The sequence below is a fragment of the Eleutherodactylus coqui genome, chromosome 1 (genome assembly GCF_035609145.1).
Source record: "Eleutherodactylus coqui strain aEleCoq1 chromosome 1, aEleCoq1.hap1, whole genome shotgun sequence".
In the NCBI taxonomy this organism is placed as follows: Eukaryota; Metazoa; Chordata; class Amphibia; order Anura; family Eleutherodactylidae; genus Eleutherodactylus; species Eleutherodactylus coqui.
The window spans coordinates 451,852,563-451,874,967 of record NC_089837.1 but is presented as its reverse complement, the minus strand read 5'-3'; the positions used below and the strand labels follow the sequence as shown (position 1 = coordinate 451,874,967).

The following is a 22,405-nucleotide window of genomic DNA, read 5'->3' as shown; positions in this document are numbered from 1 at the left end:
GATGCTGCCACCCTGCGCACCCTGCAACATCGCTTTAATCTGCCAGTGCACCGACTGCTGTGCGACGTGCCCACACGGTGGAACTCTACGCTCCACATGTTGGCTAGGCTCTATGAGCAGCGTAGAGCAATAGTGGAATACCAACTCCAACATGGGAGGCGCAGTGGGAGTCAGCCTCCTCAATTCTTTTCAGAAGAGTGGGCCTGGTTGGCAGACATCTGCCAGGTCCTTCGAAACTTTGAGCAGTCTACCCAGGTGGTGAGCGGCGATGCTGCAATCATTAGCGTCACCATTCCTCTGCTATGCATCTTGAGAAGTTCCCTGCAAACCATAAAGGCAGCCGCTTTGCGCTCGGAAACCGAGCCGGGGGAAGACAGTATGTCGCTGGATAGTCAGAGCACCCTCCTGTCTATATCTCAGCGCGTTCAGAAGGAGGAGGAGGAGCATGAGGAGGATGAGGAGGAGGGGGAAGAGACAGCTTGGCCCACTGCTGACCGTACCCATGCTGCTTGCCTGTCATCATTTCAGCGTGTATGGCCTGAGGAGGAGGAGGAGGAGGAGGAGGAGGAGGATCCTGAAAGTGATCTTCCTAGTGCGGACAGCCATGTGTTGCGTACAGGTACCCTGGCACACATGGCTGACTTCATGTTAGGATGCCTTTCTCGTGACCCTCGCATTCAACGCATTCTGGCCACTACGGATTACTGGGTGTACACACTGCTCGACCCACGCTATAAGGAGAACCTTCCCACTCTCATTCCCGAAGAGGAAAGGGGTTCGAGAGTGTTGCTATACCACAGGACCCTGGCGGACAAGCTGATGGTAAAATTCCCGTCCGACAGCGGTAGTGGCAGAAGGCGCAGTTCCGAGGGCCAGGTAGCAGGGGAGGTGCGTAGATCGAGCAGCATGTACAGCCCAGGCAGTGCAACAGTCATTAAGGGCCTGGCCAGCTTTATGGCTCCCCAGCAAGACTGTGTCACCGCTCCCCAGTCAAGGCTGAGTCGGCGGGAGCACTGTAAAAGGATGGTGAGGGAGTACGTAGCTGATCGCACGACCATCCTCGGTGACGCCTCTGCCCCCTACAACTACTGGGTGTCGAAGCTGGACACGTGGCCTGAACTAGCGCTGTATGCCCTGGAGGTGCTTGCTTGTCCTGCGGCTAGCGTCTTGTCGGAGAGGGTGTTTAGTGCGGCTGGGGGAATCATCACAGATAAGCGTACCCGCCTGTCAACCGACAGTGCCGACAGGCTAACACTCATCAAGATGAACAAAGCCTGGATTTCCCCAGACTTCTCTTCTCCACCAGCGGACAGCAGCGATACGTAAGCAATACGTAGGCTGCACCCGCGGATGGAAGCTACGTTCTCTCTCACCATCCAAAACGGGGACATTTCTGCTTCATCAATCTGTGTCTAATATTCCTCCTCCTCCTCCTGCTCCTCCTCCTGAAACCTCACGTAATCACGCTGAACGGGCAATTTTTCTTAGGGCCACAAGGCTCACTCATCTAATTTTTCTAAACAATTTTTATATGTTTCAATGCTCTTAAAAGCGTTGAAACTTTAACTTGAACCAATTTTTCGTTAAACTGGGCTGCCTCCAGGCCTAGTTACCACTTAAGCCACATTAACCAAAGCGATTAATGGGTTTCACCTGCCATCTTGGTTGGGCATGGCCAATTTTTACTGAGGTACATTAGTACTGTTGGTACACCAATTTTTTGGGGCCCTCACCTACGGTGTAATCATAGCAATTTGTATGTTCTTCGCCTGCACTCATGGTACAGAAGTGTGTGTGGGGTTGGCCTACACTTTAGCTACATAAATGTAACTTGGGCCTTGGCTATACTGCAGCTAATGAAATGGAACTAAGACTGCGCTCCCACTATACTGCTGCTTCAGAATTGTTACTGGGGCCTGTCTTGAGTGCTACTATTGCTGACATGGAACGAAGACTGCGCTCCCGCTATACTGCTGCTTCGGAATTGTTACTGGGGCCTGTCTTGAGTGCTACTATTGCTGACATGGAACGAAGACTGCGCTCCCGCTATAATACTGCTAGTGATATGTTAGTGGGGCCTGTCCTAATGCTACCGCTGAAATGTTACGAATTATGGGCTCTGCCTATACCGCTGCTAATGGTATGTCTCTGGGGTGTGGAAACAGAGGCTTCCCAAAGACATGATGGCGGCGAGGCCATTTCCCACCAACGCGGTTACTGTTAAGGTGCATATAACCACGGACACGTGGAGAGGACACGTAGTGCCTCAAAAACATCCCCCTCCTCCTCCAACAGGGAAAACATTCTTGGCAAATGCCATTGCATTGGTTCGTCTGGTGGCAGTCCAAGAATTTCACCTTTACCGACACTACAAGAGAGCCCCCCCACCATCCCCCCGCCACGGCCCACTTAATCCTGGCCACATTCCGAAAACCAACAAAATAAAACCGCGCTACTAGGTCCGCAGTCACCCCCACATTACCACCAACGCGGTTACTGTTAAGGTGCATATAACCACGGACACGTGGAGAGGACACGTAGTGCCTCAAAAACATCCCCCCGCCACGGCCCACTTAATTCTGGCCACATTCCGAAAACCAACAAAATAAAACCGCGCTACTAGGTCCGCAGTCACCACCACATTACCACCAACGCGGTTACTGTTAAGGTACATATTACCAGTCTGACTGGGGCATGCAGACACCTTGACAGAATGAATAGTGTGTGGCACATAGGTTCCCCATTGCTATGCCCACGTGTGCAGCTCCTGATGGCGGTGGCACAGGATTGGATTTCTCATTGCTTCTGTACAGCATTGTGGGCTATCGCCCCGCCCCTTTTAAAGAGGGTCGCTGCCTAGCCGTGCCAACCCTCTGCAGTGTGTGCCTGCGGTTCCTCCTCATGGCAGACGCACTTCTAAATAGACATGAGGGTGGTGTGGCATGAGGGCAGCTGAAGGCTGCGCAGGGACACTTTGGTGTGCGCTGTGGGGGGGAGGGGGGGCGGTTGGTCAGCATGTAACCCAGGAGAAGTGGCAGCGGAGTGTCATCCAGGCAGTGATTGTGCTTTGTTGTAGCTAGTGTGGTGCTTAGCAAAGGTATGCCATGCTAATGAGGGCTTTTCAGAAGTAAAAGTTTTTGGGAGGGGGGGGGGGCCCACTCTTGCCGCTATTGTGGCTTAATAGTGGGACCTGTGAACTTGAGATGCAGCCCAACACGTAGCCCCTCGCCTGCCCTATCCGTTGCTGTGTCGTTCCCATCACTTTCTTGAATTGCCCAGATTTTCACACATGAAAACCTTAGCGAGCATCGGCGAAATACAAAAATGCTCGGGTCGCCCATTGACTTCAATGGGGTTCGTTATTCGAAACGAACCCTCGAACATCGCGAAAAGTTCGTTCCGAGTAACGAGCACCCGAGCATTTTGGTGCTCGCTCATCTCTATTCTTAAACTATTTAGACAGAGGTTCTCTGCAGTGCTTGTCAGAAGCAACTATTAAAAAGTTCTACAAGTTCACCTGTATCTGCATTGCTACAGGGTAATCAAGAAGTGATGTACGGGATCAGTAAAAAGATTTTTTGTCTGATCAAACTGAGGGGACATTGCATTATAGTAGTGCGCTAATCATTCCCCACCCCCACTTACAAATGTAGCAAAGTTGAACTGAAACAGTTGCAAAAGGTATGAGTCATCTTGTGCCATTGAAAAGCTATTGCCATATTAACCCGACAAAACCCATTTTGAAGCAATTAAAGGAGCAAAGAAACTGTGGCACTAAAAAGCTAGAAGTGTTACAAAAAAAATAAATCAAGTGATCTAAGCAACTTCCAACAAGGCCTGGTTATTGATGCTAGACTAGAGGGACCAGTATGTTAAAAACCTTGTGTGGTTTTCTCATGTAACATGTCAAGAGTAGACTGGGAATGCTGTGATCAAGGAAAAACATCCAGCAAAACGGAATCCTTTGGGCTTGTTGACGAAAGGGGCCAATGGAGAATATCAAGGATCGTTCTGATGAACAAGCGATGCACAGCCAAGCAAGTTGCAGCTAAATACAAAGTTTGTGTTCTAACTGACATGTCTGAATGCACAATTTGTTGTTCTTTAGCACTGATGGGCTATAAACAGACGACTACTTCTAGCGCCGTTACTGTCTAAGAGAAACAGAAAGGCGAGACTCCTGTAGGCAATCCAACACAGAAATTGGATCACTGAGTCATGGAAAGACATCAGCTGGTCAGATGAATCCAGATTTCTGATACACCATGCTGATGGAAGGGTTCGAATTTGGCACGAGCTGCATGAATCGGTGAACCTTTCCTGCCAGCTGTTCAGGGCACATCAGTTCCTTCTTCTAATTTGTGGCAAGTACAAGATGCTTCCTGTCCACATGGGCCAATATCCCTGCAGAACAATTTCAGCACCTAGTGGAATCTAGGCATGAGGAACTGCTGTAGTTCTGAAGGTCAACAGGGTGCAACATGCTGCTAGATGGGTGTTCCTAACAAATTGGCTATTGATTATACATATTAGGGTGGCTTCACATCTGCGTCGCAACCTCTGTGCGGAGGTTACATTGAAGATCCGACTGCAAATACCGAAAGAAAAAGTGCTGCATGGAGCCCAAAAACGGGACAGCTGGGCGGAAAGCGGGCAGACCCCACCATAGTCAAGGCTGTACGCCCAGCGCTGTTCAATTCTGTTCTACGGAACGGAGCAGGAAGGCAGAAGTGTGAAAACACCCGTATAAACTGAAATTTCCCTCAAACCAGTAGCAGAACAGAATCAACCAATGATTAATCTCTAGATAATAAGTACATGGCTCCTATTTGTACCGTCAAAAGCTTCCGGCTGTTCTTTCATGCGTTGGATAACTGAGGTAGATTCATCATCTGGGAGATCCGATGTGTCATCAGGCTATTAAAAGAGACATAACATTTAGAGGACAAGTGATGACTAAACCACCGGTCATAGTAACGTGGTCTGCTGAGAAACAGTTGTTACCTGTGCGGATACACACAAATTCACCATTTTTAGTAGGCCCCTTCTCTTGAGAATAGTGTTGACTGAAGGCCGCTGCCGGGGGTCTTTGCGAAATATCTGTTTAATGAGAATCCGCAGCTCGTAAGAGAAGTGAGAAGGCAGAGGACGGTAGGTTCCATGGCAAATCTTCATAATTAGATTTTTCCAGCTCCCTGCTTGAAACTTGACATAGAATAAAAAAAAAATTTAAAAAAAATTATAGATTATTTTACGAACTGTGTTGGAGAGACATCTGCAGCTACCTGGTAATTGTACTATGTTGTTCCAGATTGCTCTATATCACAGCTTATATTTTATCAGTCATTTATCTATTAAAATGAAAATAGTTAATGCTTATAACCGCCCTCCAAGCTTTCTTCCCCACCATTCAGGTGAGAGATCTTTTCTCTCCTCTAAACCCTGTTTGTACTTTAACCCTTTCCAATCCACTGCCTGACCTCTGAAGACATTATGATTTAAGGCTGTACAGCTCTGATGTTGGAAGACGTCCGTTGGGGTTCTCTTACTGTATATTGCCAGCCTCTCTGCTGTCGGAGCCTATCCAACGTGTCACCTCATGCAGTACTGGCATTAGCCAGCATATAGCGCTGTTGTATAACAGCAGAAAAAGAGTAAGCCCCCTAGGAAAACCAGGATACAAATTGGATTGGAAAGGGTTAATGACAAACAAATTTTTTTAGTTCTTTTCATCGTTGCATTCCTAGAGAGATAACTCTTTAATTTTTCCATCGACATAGCCATATGAGGGCTCGTTTTTTGTGGGACCAGTTGTATTTTTTTTAAATGGCAGAATTTTTCGGTACATATCATTTCTTGTATAACTTTTTTTTTTTAAGGGGGATTAAGAAAAAAAAAAAAATTCCACTTTTGTTTTTTAATTTTTATTCTTCCGGCATTCTACATGCCAAATAAATAATGTGATAAGATTATTCTGTAGGTCGGTATGATTCTGGTGATACCAAGTTACAGCTTTTTTTATGTTTTGCTATTTTTGTATACTTTATTTTTTAAAGATTTTTTAAAGATTTGCCGCATTCCAAGAGCCTTAGCATTTTTAGTTTTCCTTCGACAGAGCTCTATGGGGGCTTGTTTTTTGTGGGATGTACTGTAGTCTTCATGTAGCCAATTTTTGGGAACATAATATTTGATTGCTTTATATTCCATTTTTTTTTTAGATTAACAAAATCTGCAATTTTGGCATGTTTTTGAATTTTATGTTTCACGGTGTTTACTGTGCAGTTTAAATGATATGTAAAATTAATTCTGCAGACCAGTACGATTACATCAATACTAGAGATGAGCGAACCTACTCGTTTCAAGTAATTACTCGATCGAGCACCGCGATTTTCGAGTACTTCCGTACTCGGGTGAAAAGATTCGGGGGGCGCCGGGGGGTAGCAGCGGGGAACGGGGGGAGCCCTCTCTCTCTCCCCCACTCCCCGCTGCAACCCCCCACTCACCCACGGCGCCCCCCGAATCTTTTCGCCCGAGTACGGAAGTACTCGAAAATCGCGGCGCTTGGGCGAAAAAGGGGCGTGGTCGAGTAGGTTCGCTCATCTCTAATCAATACCCAATTAATAATTTTTCTTTTCATTTCCATGTTTTTTTTGCAACGTTTTCATATTTAACCCCTTAAGGACATGGCCTATTTTGGCGTTGAGGACCCAACGATTATGCAGCATAAATGACACACTACATTTTTTTCTGCGGGACGGTACGGTTACAACGATATCAAAATTCTTATATTTTTTTTTTAGGTTTTTCCACTTTTCCACAATAAAAACTTTTTGGGAAATTATTATTTTTTTCTAAACTCACTGCATTCAAAGTGCTATAACTTTTTTATTTTTCCATGGACGGAGCTCTCTGAGGGCTTATTTTTTGCAAGATGAGCTGTAGTTTATTGGTAGCGGCAGCAGCGGCAGCAGCGCCGACCCCATTGAGAACATATAGAAGACAAATCATTCTTCTCTGCCACAGCTGTAACAGCTGTGGCAGAGAAGAACGATGTTTGCCCATTGAATTCAATGGAGCCGGCTCCATAGAAAGCAATGCGCTGCGGGCGAGCGCGGGATGAATTGTCGGGAAGGGCTTAAATATATAAGTCCTTCCCTGCAATTCATCCAGAAATGTGTTAAAATAAAAAAAATATATACTCACCTTTCCGCTGCAACCAGAGTTCTGCTGCGGCCGCCGGCACTTCTCCTGAACTGCTTCTCTGTACTATTCAGCCGGCGGGGCTTTAAAATCCGGCTGCCGCGGCAGAACTCCGGCTGCAGCGGAAAGGTGAGTATACATTTTTTTTTTTTTTTAACACATTTCTGGATGAATTGCAGGGAAGGGCTTATATATTTCAGCCCTTCCCGACAATTCATCCCACGATCGCCCGCAGCGCATTGCTTTCAATGGAGCCGGCTGTATTGCCGGCTCCATTGAATTCAATGTGCTGGACAGCTCCGGCCCGTTTCTAATTAAACGCGGCTAGGAGCAGATTTTTCGGGCGATTTTTTGGCCCCGGTCACACGATTTGTGGATGCGCATCCGTCATGCGATCCGCAAATCGCGGGAAAAAACGCCCGTGTGACTAAGGCCTCATTGCGTTTTTTGGGAGGCTAAATGCTAAAAATTAGCATTTTGCTTAGTTTTTTAGCATTTTTTTTAACGCTTTTTGCCGTGCAGGATAAAAAGCATGTTCAATTTATTGTACACGTCGTTACGGACGCGTTGATACCAAATATGTGGGATTTAAAAATTTTTTTATACTAATATGAGAAAAAGCATAAAAAAAGGGTTTTTAAACATTTTTTTAACATTTTTATTTTTTGTACTTTATTTTTCTCTTCTTTGTACACAATATGTTTCCCTCTGAGGGAATTACACAGCAGGACTGCAGATCGCTACGATAAGACATGGCAGGACTTCTCTCCTGCCATGCCTTATTGCTTACTATAGCGATCACAGGCTATGGCAATACAGAACGCCGATATCTGGCCGGATGGAGTCACAGTTAAATCAATTAGTACCATTAATTGATTCATATAATGTTTTGATTACTTAATATTCTGTTTTTTGTAAGGTGAGCTAGCTAATTATACCCTGGGACACATGCTAGGCTTTTTATATGCCGTAAAAAAGAGGATTGCATCAGAATAAAGCTCCTGAATGGCCACTGTCTAAAAGGTGTATGAGCGGATGTTAAGGGAATAAAAGGGGTTTTCGAATATGGGGGGAGTTACAGTACTGTGCAAAAATTGTAGGGAAATTTGGAAAAAATGCTGCTCACTAAGAATACTTTTAGAAATAGAAGTGTTAATAGTTTCTTGTTAATTAACAACATACAAAGTGAGTGAAGAAAAGAGAAATCTAAATCAATTCAATATTCAATGTGAACATTTGTCTTCAGAGCAGTATCAATTCTTCTAGGTACACTTGCACACAGCTTTTGAGGGGAACTCGTCAGGGAAGTTGTTCCAAACATCTTGGAGAACTAACCACAGATCTTCTGTAGGCTTGCTCAAATCCTTCTGTCTCCTATGGGGGGCCATATCATCACTTCCAGGACTCCTTGTTCTTCTTTACGCTGAAGATAGTAGATAAGGACATTGGCTGTATGTTTGGGGCCCCTGTCCTGCTGCAATTTGGAGTCAATTAGATGCCTTCTATTTTTGAAAAAAAAAAAAAAAAAAGTTCTTATTGTGCAGCATTTTTCAACACCTGCTTAAAACTTTTACATAGTACTGTATATAATGCAGCAGTCATCAGAAGACATAGTGATGTCACCTGTCAGATGCCACTAAGTATATTGCTTTTTTTTTTTTTATAGTTTTAGGCACAGAGGCCCAAAACTATACAAAATAATTAGGTTGAACAACCCCTTTAAATAAAAGCCTAGTTGGATGGGAATGATGATGGTCCTTGTTGAGCCCTCCATTGACATCAAGCTACAGCTACAGTCCCGGCTGGACAGAGATACACTATGAGACGTTTCTCTATCAAGCAAAAATATGTGCCGCTCGTAAACATGAACCTTTTGGTGACTTATTCATTCAGATGACACTTTGCCTATGACTTTTAAAGCCTAATTGGTGGAGGGAACTGAAACAAAGAGGTTATTGAATTTTATGTAATTAGGAATGAATGGGGAACTTGCTCAAAGTCATAAAGTACGGCCAACTAGAACCTGCTGGAATCAGAACTTTTCTTGCTCGAAAACATGATCCAACGTTAACTCAATTAAGAGGCTTTTTAATATGTATATGTGAGGCCAGAGACGTAAAAGGAGCAGTTTCTTGCTACTTTCAGGAAATCAGAAATGACAGTTGTATGCACTTACAGAAGATCTGCATTAGAGATGAGAGAGCATACTCGCTAAAGGCAATTGCTCGAGACTGAAGGTTCGGGTGCCGGCGCGGGGGAGCGGTGAGTAGCGGCAGTAAGCAGGAGGGAGCGGGGAACAGGGGGGGGGAGGGAGAGAGAGAGAGATCTCCCCTCCGTTCCGCCCCGCTCTCCCCCGCAGCTCCCTGCCCGCTACCGCCACCCGAACCTTCAGTCTCGAGCGGGGAGATACTCGCTAAAGGCAATGCTCGCTCAAGCAATTGCATTTAGCGAGTATACTCACTCATCTCTAATCTGCATGTATTGACACCCCATTATGTATTTTCAAGGACCCCCATCAGCAGGTCTCCTGGACGGCTTGGATATGGAGGACACGTGACCAGCACATCATTATGTCTCTTTCAATAGTACACAACAGCATTCATACACCGCTACATAAATCCTGGTGTACATGCAGATGGCAGGGATGCTATGCATCAGGGTAAGAGGCATTATGATGTATTGGTCACATGCCCTTCCAATGGTAGATAATTTTTCTGGACGGAAGCACCCCCAAGCCATTCCAGCAGCCAGCCGGGTATGTGTCTGTGTGTGTGTGTAGGGCATGGCTTCTTAAATACAGAATGAGGTCTGGGAATAAATGCAGATCTGCAGTAAGTGCAAACAAATAGAATTTAGACTAATTTCTTAAATAAAGTAACAAACTGGCCAACTCTTAAAACTAATGAAATTACTTACTGGGTGTTTCAAGGTGCAGATTTCATATAGCACACATCCCAACGACCAAATATCACTGAAACAGAGAAGCAAGAAGTGTAATTAGCTGGGAATATACAACGCTATTACTGACAATGAAGACGCAGAATCCTAGCAGGCTTTGCTTTAACATCCTGACTGTATATGTATCTGCTGTAGCATATTAAGGTGAATATAGAAAGTCATGATAATTAAAGAGAATCGGTCACTTACTTTTAGCCCTAAAAGCTAAAACTATGGGCTTAAATTAGGTGACCCATGGAGTCCAGGGATGTAAGTTTTACCTTTACCTCCCCCATCATTCCTCCGGTGTCGTAGCTGGAAGCCTCTGCTCTAAACATTATAAAATTAGAACTGATGGACTACTTAGCGTGTTGCTCAATGCATTCAGCGATGGCTTCCAGCTCCGGGTAATGATGCAGGAGGTAAGTATACAATTTACATCCCAGAACTCCATGGGTCACCTACTTCCAGACCATAAGCTTAGCTTTTAGGGCTAAAAGTTGGTAAAAGATTCCCTTTAAACTGTCCTCCCAGCAGGCAAAAATGGTATAGCCTCAGCTAATGCTGTGCTGATGGATCATGGGATTGATTGAAAGTGAAAGTAAAAAATCTTGAGATGGTGGCTGATAAGCATCAGACAGGTGGTTTCATTGCAGGGAAATGGGTGTAATACACAGAGGAAATGTCCAGAGTGTAACAGGTAATCAGGTGAGGGGTAGGGGGCAAACATGCAGTAGCCCTTTAAGTTCTTGTGTGTACATCAACAGGCCCAGTAACCTGTTAGTCGACATCACAACACTCAAACAGTATTTTATTTTACCAGTTACCATCGAAGCACTTACCTTTTATTATTGTAAGGCGTGTTTTCCCAGATCTCAGGAGGAACATAATAAGGTGTCCCGACATATGTGCAGGCGTAAGCCATCGGGCTAAGAGATGAAAATATTGCTTATTATATCAATGTTAAAATAATAGCTGCTTTGAATATTTTTGAAACGGGCTTTGTTTAACCTCTTAACGACACAGACGCCTTTTGTCATATTTATTTCCTCCGCACTTTCAAAAAAAATCATTACCCTTTTATTTATCCATCGATGTAGCCGTCTTAGTTCTTGCTTTTTGAGAAACAAGTTGTATTTTTCAGTGGTACTAATTTAGTGTACCATAGAAGATACTGAAAAACTTAAAAAAAAAATTCTAAGTGTAGAGAGATGAGGAAAAAAAAGAAATAATAGCAATTCCACCATCATTGGGAGGAGGGACTTGTTTTTACAGTATACACACTGCGAAAAAAATGACATGATAACTTTATTCTATGAGTCAGTACTATATGGACGATACCAAACTTATTTTTGTTGCACTACTCTTAAAAAAGTAAAATATTTTTGGAAAAAAATAAGTTTATTTTCTGCCGCTATCACTTTTTAAAAAAATTTTCTATCGATATAGTTGTGCGTGTAAATTCATGTGACTGAAAGCTGCAGGTGAAGAATGTAACATAGCGATTACCTGGAGAGAATCCGCGCTGAGCCAAAGTCCCCCAACTTTATGGTTCTGCTTTGAGTAAGGAAAATATTCTGCATGGAAGAAATAATATATATATGTATAGCTTTATTTCTATATAAGGTCTAAATGGCATTATAAAGGGGTTCTGCTCTCTCTTATATACCAATAAAACCTACATTTAAGTGAATAGCGCCAAGCTACAATATCAAGTACAGCCCATGCACCAGAGGGGCCACAGCAAGAAATATATTTGTTAATGCTTTTCAGTTGTTTACATTATCGTATACAGGTCATGATCAGCAATATGCGATATAACCCAATAAAAACAAATTCCAGCACAATGTGTTCCTTAGGCCGTAGTCAGACGCTATATGCAAGTTGCGCCCAAGAAACTTGCATCAAACAGCTCCCCGACACGCAGCCGTGTGCTGTCCACTACTCACATACACGCATCCGTGTGCCATCCACTATTCACAGACATTGCACATGCTATTCTCACCCATAAATAGGACATCCAGTGACTTTTTATATGGACCATCGGTCTGTTTGAACAAACATTTGCGTGAATAGCCTCATAAGCAATTATGGGACCGCATGCTGTCTGTGGAATATACAACAGCATAGTGTCCAAATATTTGGGTTTCTAAGTGGACCCTTGACCCCTTAAGGACCAGGCTGTTTTGTACCTTAGAGACCAGACACTTTTTAAGGATTTTTTTTTCCTTCAGCTGCAAAAATAATTTTTGCTGCGTTTTTATATCTTTTTCACAGACTTTTTTTTTCATTTTTTAGTTTTATTGTGGGTAAAAAGCTAAAAAAAAAAGATTTTTTAAAGATTTATAGTTTTTTTTAAAATTAGTATATTTACGCTAACAAAGTATGGGAATGGGTTCCTCATTTTGTTTCGGACATTTTGATATATAATGTTTATGGTTTTAGGTCATTTTCTTTCTTATGTATATATTTTTAATTTTATTCTGTAATTTTGTTTTTCTTATGTAATTTTTTTTTTACTCTCTATGTCCCCCATGACATCATATAAGATGTCTGGGGGACATTCACATTTTTTTTTTATTTGACACTTTTCCACTGTAGCTGAGGCATCCATAGGATCCAAGGGAAAACATCCCTTGTAGGGACATTAGTCACTGGTAGAGATGATCAGAGTCTTATAGGACCCTGCAGCTCTGCTATAGCAGGGGATCCCAGCCGTCACAGGACTGCTGGCTCATGTAGTGGACGTTATACTTTCACTTTTTAGTACATAATACTCATTGAGCGCTGTGAAAGGAGAAGGCAGAAAGGGTTAAAAACCCCTCCCACCTTCTCCTCCAGGTTATCAGCTGTCACTAACTGCTGACAACCGAACATGCTCCTGCTTGATTGCAGAAGCAGGGGCTTTAAACCTGCGCCATATTTTTATAATCGACTAGGTTTAAAGCCCAGGACCAAGCGCCGTAATTTTACAGTGCTTGGTCCTAAATGGGTTGAAGTGGTTGTCCAACATAAGAAAAGTAGTGCCACAACTGTGCACAGGTTTTGTGCGGTATTGCAGGAAAGCTCCCCAATGGCATTAGCTCCCCAATGGCACTAAGCTGCAATACTAGGCAGAACCCATAGACAGCTGTGGTGCGGTTTCTGGAAGAAAGCAGCCATGTTTTTCTAATCCTGTAGAAATCCTTTTAAGATATATTGTTTGCTATCTGGTCCTCATGTAGCCAAGACTGGTGGCTATGTGAGCGTCCAGCAACCTCTGGCGGTGGTCTTTCCTAACCCTGACTGGTCTATTGTATATTTACAGCCTTCATGGGGGACATCAGATGTTAACCAACTCACCTTCGACTTAATGTCTCTGTGCAGCACATGTTTCTCATGGATATGTTGTACAGCCAGACACAGCTGTACAAACCAGTGGAGGATCTGGTAGAGACATAGCAGATGAAAAGTGATAGACAAGATTAGCACAGGCATATTTCCAATATTTCTTCAACTTTGCAAAACATATATATTTCCAGGGAAATTGATTGTTCATAATTATTATTTTTTTAATTTAATTCAATATTTCTTCTTCTTCGAAAGTTAAGATGAGACTCATTAGTTTTAAATGGGACATGTACAAGATGCCTGTGAAGTGTGAAACCAGTGGGGACAGCATGAAGCCATCATGCAGCCCGTGACTTTGCAGACTGGTTCACCTAAGACAAGGGAAGCCTTGTGACTCTCACTCTCATCTACATATTGCTCTTTAGTATTAGGTTCTTATTCAGGTACTAAAAACAATCACAGAAAATGTCCGTTACTTACTGAGTGAGGAGTGCATATAGATGCATCCTCCTCTCACCATGCAGGTAGCTGACTACCAAATGGAGGAGCCAATAACACCTGTGCAGGACACCGATAAGACAGCCACTCACACTGCCTCTTAATAATGAGGGGGCTGGATGCTTGGTGTTCACTCCCACACATAGTGGATACAGGGTGCCAGACCATTCTGATATATGCAGTTCACCATGCAGCCCAGCAACCTATTAATGACGCCATGATAATTCGGCGGGTTGCCCGGCATATCCATCAGTGAACCACATTGGTACTGCCACCCTGGGCTCCCCCTGGAGTCTTAATGCCACACTGCACGTGAATGATAGATAATAAATGCAAGGCATTGGTTGGATGTTGGCCAAGAAACATGAGCCCACTAACCACTTCACGGTTCCTTGTGTTGTAGTGGGTCCCTACACTAATATAAATGCATCACAGAAGGGGAAACAAAAAATTAAAAACAATCACAGAAAATTGCCGTTACTTACTGACTGAGGAGTGCATATAGATGCATCCTCCTCTCACCATGCAGGTAGCTGACTACCAAAAGGAGTCAGCTACCTGCATGGTGAGAGGAGGATGCATCTATATGCACTCCTCAGTCAGTAAGTAACGGCCATTTTCTGTGATTGTTTTTAATTCTTGATTTCTCCTTCTGTGACGCACTTATTCAGGTACTGGGCAAGTTCTGATGTGCCCAGGCTCAGACTGGCCCACACAACAAAAGGTAAATTCCTGGTCAGCCCTGAGTCCGAGTGGACTGCCTGCCCCTCCAACTCCAGCTAAGTGGTGCATGTCACAGTACAACCGTGGCACTATGTACAGATAGGTGGTATATCAGCCAGTTGATATGTCCATATAATAATCTGGCTAGTTTATCCATTCATATAGCAACATACCGTAGATTGGCTTAGGTGACATTTAGGTACATTGGGAGGTTGGCCAGTGTCCACAGCTGACTTGTGGTGGGTGAGGTCCCATGAATACCACTAGGAAGCACCATGGGGTAGCCAGCTCCACGGAACCAGTCGCTTAGTTAGTCATAGCTACGACTAAAGACAATACGTTTGAGATGCGTCACTGATATGGCCTATGCTTTAAAATACTTCAATAGAGTGTGACGTTTTATGCTCCTCGTCCATGCTGGACATGTGGGAATGCCAACACACAAGCTAACTGTAAAGTAGGGCAAGATATTTGCCAGTGTGATTGTTCTCAGTAAGAGAAACGAAATACTTTTGTTAGCCATTAAAAAGGTATCATATCTACAAGAATACATGATGTTATAGCAAGCTATCAAACCTACACAGGGTAACCCGAGGAAAACCCCTGCGTAGGTCCGATAGCTAGCATTAACATCATGTCTTTTTGTTAGACCATTAAAAGGTATGATATCTACATTTTGCTCTACTGGCTATAATGAAAACAAAGATCTGGTACCGTGTTAGCCAGTAGAGCAAAATGTGATTGTTCTCAGTAAGAGAAACCACGTAATCTTGTAGATATGATACCTTTTAATCCTTTCCAATCCAATTTGTATCCTGGTTTTCCTAGGGGGGCTTACTCTTTTTCTGCCGTTAAACAGCACTATATGCTGACTAAAGCCAGTACTGCATGAGGTGACACATTGGATAGGCTCCGACAGCAGAGAGGCTGGCAATATAGAGTAAGAGAACCCCCGATGGATGTCTTCCAACATCGGAGCTGTACAGCCTTAAATCATAATGTCTTCAGAGGTCAGACAGTGGATTGGAAAGGGTTAATGGCTAACAAAAATACATGATGTAATAGCGAGCTTCCGAACCAACGCAGGGTTCTTCTTCAGGCTTATGGATTGGATCTGAAGAGGCGTGCATATTTATACATATCTATACATGTCTATATCATAAGTATGTATGTTATAAGTGTGTATAAATATCCATGCCTCTTCAGATCCAATCCATAAGCCTGAAGAACAACCCTGCGTTGGTTCGGAAGCTCGCTATTATTACATCATGTATTTTTGTTAGCCATTAAAAGGTATCATATCTACAAGATTACGTCGTTGCTCTTGCTGAGAACAATCACATTTTGCTCTACTGGCTAACGCGCTACCAAACTTTTTTCATATTTGTCAGTCACATACCTACCATAAAGGCATGACACATGACTGCGGGACCTATGGTGGGAGGCAATCCAGCACTGACCACTATTACAGCTCTTTCACAGTGAAATTTGCAACAAAATTTGCCACCGTGCAGAAGAATCCACACCACAATCTGCATGTCTAAAGGCCCATTTACAGGAAGAAAAAAAGAAACACAGCAGCACTCCAAGGGTTCAGCCACACCGCTGGTGCAAGGCACTATGCAATAGCCCAGTTAGGGTCCCGACTCCCTGGGTCCACTGTTGATCAGCAATGTAGAGAGGAGGAACCAGGCAGCATTCATTGAAGTCTTCTTTATTAAATAGCCATGAGGAAGCAAGCAGCCACGTATCGACCCTGTGCTCGGGTCTTGATAAAGACCCGAGCACAGGGTCGATACGTGGCTGCTTGCTTCCTTATGGCTATTTAATAAAGAAGACTTCAATGAATGCTGCCTGGTTCCTCCTCTCTAAAGGCCCATTTACACGGAGCGATGATCACTCAAAGATCGCTCAAACGACAGTTTGAGTGACAGCTTTGAGCGATCATTTTGCATTAACTATTAAGTAGCTACTCAGCTACTTAAGAGCAATTAAGTGTGCAAATGAAGCCTTAAGGCTGGTTTACATGGGCCAATGATCGCTCAAAGATCACTCAAAGGATAGGTTGAGTGACAGCTTTGAGCGATCATTTTGCATTAACTATTAAGTACCTACTCAGCTACTATTTAGCGTGCAAATGAAGCCTTAGCTGAAAGCAGTTAATTGCCCGAGGGCTCTTATCTGTATTCAGTTCCTTTTTTTCCAGCGGGAATCAATGCTATCAGCATAACCCATGGAGAACTACTGATAAGGCTGAAGGACGGTTTTTAGGTTGGACTGAATTTAACGATCAGTGCCCGAAAAGTGCACGATGGCCGCACGTTTAGACGCAACGATTATCGCTCAAACGATCATCACTTCGTGTAAATGGACCTTAACATGTAGTTTTTGATGCAGAATTAAAAATGGCTTTATTCTGCCAGCCATTGCACATCAAAATACACATTTAGGATTCAGCGGAGTTCATTGCAGAGTTTTCCACGTGAATTCCACCAATGGACAAAATCTGCGTGTGGAATTCAGTATTCTATGAGTTTTTGCGTCAATAAGTGACTTGTCTCTTGTCACTTCTTGGTGTGGAAACGCTTATTTCAATGTTGGAATTCCACATGTGGATTTTGCCCATAGATCAGGATAAATCTACATGCGGATCCATGCCGAAAACAGTGGCAGAAAGCCGCAGACTTTGATACTGTATTTTTTGGGGTGAAATTTGCATTGACCTGTGGTCTTTTTGGTGCAGATTTCTAAGATGGCCCATTGCGGTACGTGTGAATGAGCCCTATGGCATCTGCTTCTAACCCTTAATAGGGTGTGGGCCCATTCTGAGACATTGTTCATGATGATGCCCTGTAATATCCCTAAAACCTACAAGTAAAAGAACCGATACTCACTGTGTGCTCTGGAAACAGTTTTCCTCTCTGACGTTTTATGGTCTCCAGCAGATCACCGCGGTCACAGTACTCCATCACTATGTACAGGTGGTCATCCGCTGTTAGGACACAAGAGGCAGAAATATAATAGAAGTAGCTAATGTTAAAGACAAGTGTTTGCAGAAGTATGACTCAACGAAGGTTACCGAGACCAGTAATACAAAAGCAACTTACATTTAAAACAAAAGCCTTTGGTACCTCACATAATGTAAGATATACACATATGTATGCTTGCTAGTTTTGATCATCATATCCATGATATAATGTAGACCAGCCACCAGTTTTCGCCATCAAACCATCTCCTTTCATAGACTTACTACTGGGAATATGTCTATGCAAAGAATCTGTAAGGCAAGAGCTGCAGTGTAAAGTATGGTGGAAGCCAGAACAGTACAGTACTGGGGATTTGATGAGACATAAGCTAGATCTTAGACCACTTCAGATTTCTGAGGCCGCTCTCACACATATCCTGATCTGATTTCTCAGTCACCCATTTGAGTCAATAGGTGCACAAACAGAGGAATCAGTCTTGGATTTTTTTTTTTCCAACCTGAAGGTGGTAGCAACCTTTGACTTGCACTGCGACCCTTTTGACTTCAATGACAGTGTGAGGTCCCAGGGCTGCACAGCTAGCTTTGGTTGCACAAATGCTGTCATAACCAAAAGTCACCATACAGATCTATCCTAAACCAGATGCAGGGACTTACAAAACTGCAGCTCAGCCTAAAAGGGAACCTCATTCACCCATGATGTCCATAAACTAATTTATGATGTTCATAGGACAAGTCTTGAGGAGATATACTTTGTATACTTCTCTGGCTCTCTGTTCCCGTGTGTCATCTATGAAAGTCGATATGTGGACAGTGCAGCAGACTCATCTCTGAAGGATGCACGTGCGTCGACTTCCCCGGGTGACAGCATGGGAATGGGAAGCCGGGTGAGTATACAAAGCACATCCCCGGACTCCTCACGACCCGTCCTATGAACATCATAACTTAGTTTATGGTGCTCACAAGTGCTTTTTAAAGTTTTAAAAAGTTCATAGGACCTACCTTCAAATGCCTCCCGGAATTTCACTATATTTGGATGTTTCATCTTCGCCAGTAGAATGGCTTCTTGTCTGGACTCTTTAATTGCAGCTGAAGACTAGAGAAGAACAGATCATTATAGAAGTACAACTATTATTATAATATGACTAAAAGTTTCGAGTACAAATTGCATCTAATATAAAGGAATTAGGGTGGTAAAGTGCAGTGGTCCTAATGGGACAGACCCTTTAACCCTTTCCAATCCCATTTGTATCCTGTTTTTCTAGGGGGCTTACTCTTTTTCTGTCGTTATACAACAGCGCTATCTGCTGGCTAAAGCCAGTACTGCCTGAGATGAAATGTTGGATAGGCTCCTACAGCTGAGAGGCTGGCAATATACAGTAAGATAACCCCCGACGGGCGTCTTCCAACATCAGAGCTGTACAGCCATAAATCATAATGTCTTTAGACATCAGACAATGGATTGGAAAGGGTTAAGGGACCTTACACTGAGTGAAATCGCACATGGGTCACATTTTACATATGAGCTTCATTGCAGCTTTCTTAATCCCACACTGATGGCTACAATGTATTCATGATGGTGTGGTTACTGTTCCCAAGTACTGAGGGGTTTTTTTTTCTGCTTCCTTCGGGCAATTCAGACTCTTAAGATGTAAAAATTATTCCTGGAAAATAAGCAGTCGGGAAAACGTAATAATATAATAATTTACCTTTGTGAGTCTTATTTCTTTCATTACGTACTTCTCGGCGGTGTTTAGGTGGCTCACTAGAAGAGCTCTACCAAATGAGCCCTCTCCAATAACACTCAGCACCTTGTAGTGCTCCATTGTAACTGGGGAGAAAAATGGAGGTTGTTACTGTATTATGTCAATGTACTGTAATCTGGTCCATAGATCTATTATCTAAATGGCAAATCCCACTTCTGGCAGGCTAGCTTTAGGGCGCCCTCTGCGTCTAGAGGAAAGAAGGTTTCTACACCGACATAGAAGGGGGTTTCTTTACTGTAAAAGCAGTGATACTATAGAGCTTTCCGCCTGAGGACGTAGTCATGGCAAATTCACTAAAAGTTTAAGAGGGGCCTGGACGCCTTTCTTGAGTGTTACAATATTACATGTTATAAGATTATAGTATGTAAGGCCAAAAAAAGACATGTTCATCCAGTTCAGCCTATTAACCCCCAATGTTGGTCCAGAGGAAGGCAAAAAAGAAAGTCAAACCAATGAGGTAGAAGTCAATTTTCCCCAATTAAGGAAAAAAATTGCTTTCTGATTGATTACACCAGAAGAGTTGATGATCCAGGAATTATTGCGATTGCCAGATTTGAGCCGGGAAGGATTTTTTCCCCCCTAAAATAAGGAAAATTAAAATTAGCTTCTACATTATTAGTTTTTTTTGCCGTCCTCTGAATCAACATTGGGGGGGGGGGGGGTAATAGGCTGAACTGGACAGACATATGTCTTTTTTCGGCCTAACATACTATGTTACCATGTAATCTTTACCAATGCTACAATATTAATTAAGCAGATCTGCTATAAAGCTGGGTGACCCTAGGGGTTCCATATGTTTCTACAGCATTTACGTTGGAGGGATACCACCCAGCCACTCTTGCCCCATAATATAGTCCAGATTATTTTTTGCTACATTCCAAGCTATTACTAACCGATTTCCTCCAAGAATGGGAGATAGAGATTTTGGTAGAGAGAGCTATAAACCCAATAGGAGGTCTAATCACAATGACTTCCATAAGCAAACTTGGTAATTTATGATGAGACACTGTATAAATTTGTGACTATCCTCTGATCCACAAGACAGGAGATAGCTAGCTGATCGGTGGGGGTCTGACTCTTGGGAACCCCACCAATTAGCAGAACTGGGGTCCCGTGTACGCCTAAGAATACGCCAGGATTTGTTGCCAGTCACACAGGAGGGCACGGGATCCCCAGTTCTGGCAATTGGTGGGATCTCAACAGTTGGATCCACACCAATCAGAAAAAGGCTGGCTTCACATGAGCGTATGCGTATTCGTATGAGCATGAGCACTGCGTTTTTGTTGAAAGAATATAGCTTTTTTTGTGCATTGGCGTATTTGACTGTATTTTTTGGTAGTGTGCTAAGCTCCTGCCCCGTCTTTGCCCCTTGTCGCAGCCAGCAATGGGAAGGGGGCAGGGCTTGGCTCCACCAGACCCCCTCCCATTGCAAACAGTCGGCGAGGAGCAGGGAAGGGGGTGGGAGTTTAGCAGTCACGCTGCTAAACTCCCTTCCACCACCCTTCTCAGGCAGCTGTCATAGGCTCCCATAGAAGTCTATGTAGCCACTGCTGGTAGTGTAAAAGGTCCCGCCCAAAATGCACTATCTTGGCTGGCCGGGCGCTTTTACGCCACGGAAATACGCCCATGTGCACGGATGCATTGTAAACCAATGCATCAGAGGGGCAGCGTATATCGGTCAGGTGTGAAAACCCGAAAATAGCACATTCTGCATTTTTTTTGCACATATATGTGCATTCGTATCTATACCGCAGCTGCGCTTTTAGTGTGTAATTGCAGTTTATATTATTGATGTGCAGTAAGTGGACTTTCATGCAAGTCCCTTGTTGATGAATGGATGTTTAGGGTATCTGCACTGGGCATTTTGATTAATGATGCTGTATATAATTATTGATTACCCTTTGGTAGACTTTGTGCACCCCTTCTGTGCCACCCTTTGTTAATCCTCATACTTTTATGAGTAATTTGTTTTAAGTAGGTGCTTCGTAAATAAACGTATTACCATGCAGGTAGTAGAGGAGTGTCTTTGTGTATGATGATGTAGCTGGCGTAGATTTTATTTTTCAGTGGCACACATTTATTAGGAGGCATGCACTGCCTGATGAAATTGGTGTATTTTACTACAGTGCACCTTAGATGACTGAAATGGCGGTCTTAATAAATCTGCCACATTGTGCTATGCCAAGTTATGCAAATTGCAAACTCAACTCTGCTACATCTGCCAACTGCCAAACCATTTCCACAATGCTGTGCTAAAAGCTACAATCTGACACAGCAGATCGTGAACTAGACACACAAAGACCATCCGCAGTCATCTCTTACCAGAAGCTGCCAGCAGATGCCGGCCACTGTGCCCTCCTGTGTGGCTAGTGATCCCAGTATCCAGAGGGCTGAGCTACAGTCATTGTCCTGACTGGCTGATAACAGCAGAGTGTTTCCTGGGTGTGATCAGCAGCTTCATCCTCCTTCCTGTCGCTGCTTCTCCTCCCACTCCATGTGTGCACTATGCACTAGACCAGAGGATTAAAGTGGGTTTCACATCTGTGATGAAGGCTTCAGTCGGAGGTTCTGCTGCAGATCCGGCTCAAAATACTGGAAGAAAAACTACTGCATGCTCCATTATAGTCAATGGGGTCCGTTCGGCTGCAGGGATTCCCCTTTCCTGCTCCTGGAAGGAAGCAGAAGAGGGGAACCCTGGCGCAGGTGTGAAACCACTCGAATTCCTACTTCTTGATGACTAACACAGCTCTGCTGCATCTATCCATACTACCCTGTTTCCCTGAAAATAAGACATACCCTGAAAATTAGACATAGCATGATTTTCCTAAATTTTTGAGGATGCAAAATGATTTTTCAGGCTTTTTGAGGATGCTTGAAATATAAGCCCTACTCCAAAATTAAGCCCTGCTAACAGTTAATTAAAGAAGTCAATTTAAATAGTGTCCAGGCAGCTATACATGTAAAAAAG

The 22,405-nt window shown here is 43.6% G+C and overlaps 1 protein-coding gene across 1 annotated transcript in view; it reads right to left on the bottom strand.

Annotated features, from left to right (window-relative positions):
• LOC136582469 (serine/threonine-protein kinase Nek3-like) overlaps positions 1–21,870 on the bottom strand; it is a 32,158-nt gene extending 10,288 nt beyond the window's left edge. Inside the window, exons 1-10 of the mRNA XM_066583534.1 lie at positions 21,760–21,870; positions 19,381–19,502; positions 18,674–18,767; positions 17,583–17,680; positions 13,480–13,563; positions 11,647–11,714; positions 10,980–11,066; positions 10,117–10,171; positions 5,005–5,205; positions 4,836–4,917 (exon numbers count right to left, since the gene is read on the bottom strand). Coding sequence (XP_066439631.1) covers positions 4,836–4,917; positions 5,005–5,205; positions 10,117–10,171; positions 10,980–11,066; positions 11,647–11,714; positions 13,480–13,563; positions 17,583–17,680; positions 18,674–18,767; positions 19,381–19,497 — 886 coding nt within the window. The 5' untranslated portion in view covers positions 19,498–19,502; positions 21,760–21,870. The remainder of the gene's footprint in view (positions 1–4,835; positions 4,918–5,004; positions 5,206–10,116; positions 10,172–10,979; positions 11,067–11,646; positions 11,715–13,479; positions 13,564–17,582; positions 17,681–18,673; positions 18,768–19,380; positions 19,503–21,759) is intronic.
• Between the last annotated feature and the right edge of the window lie 535 nt (positions 21,871–22,405).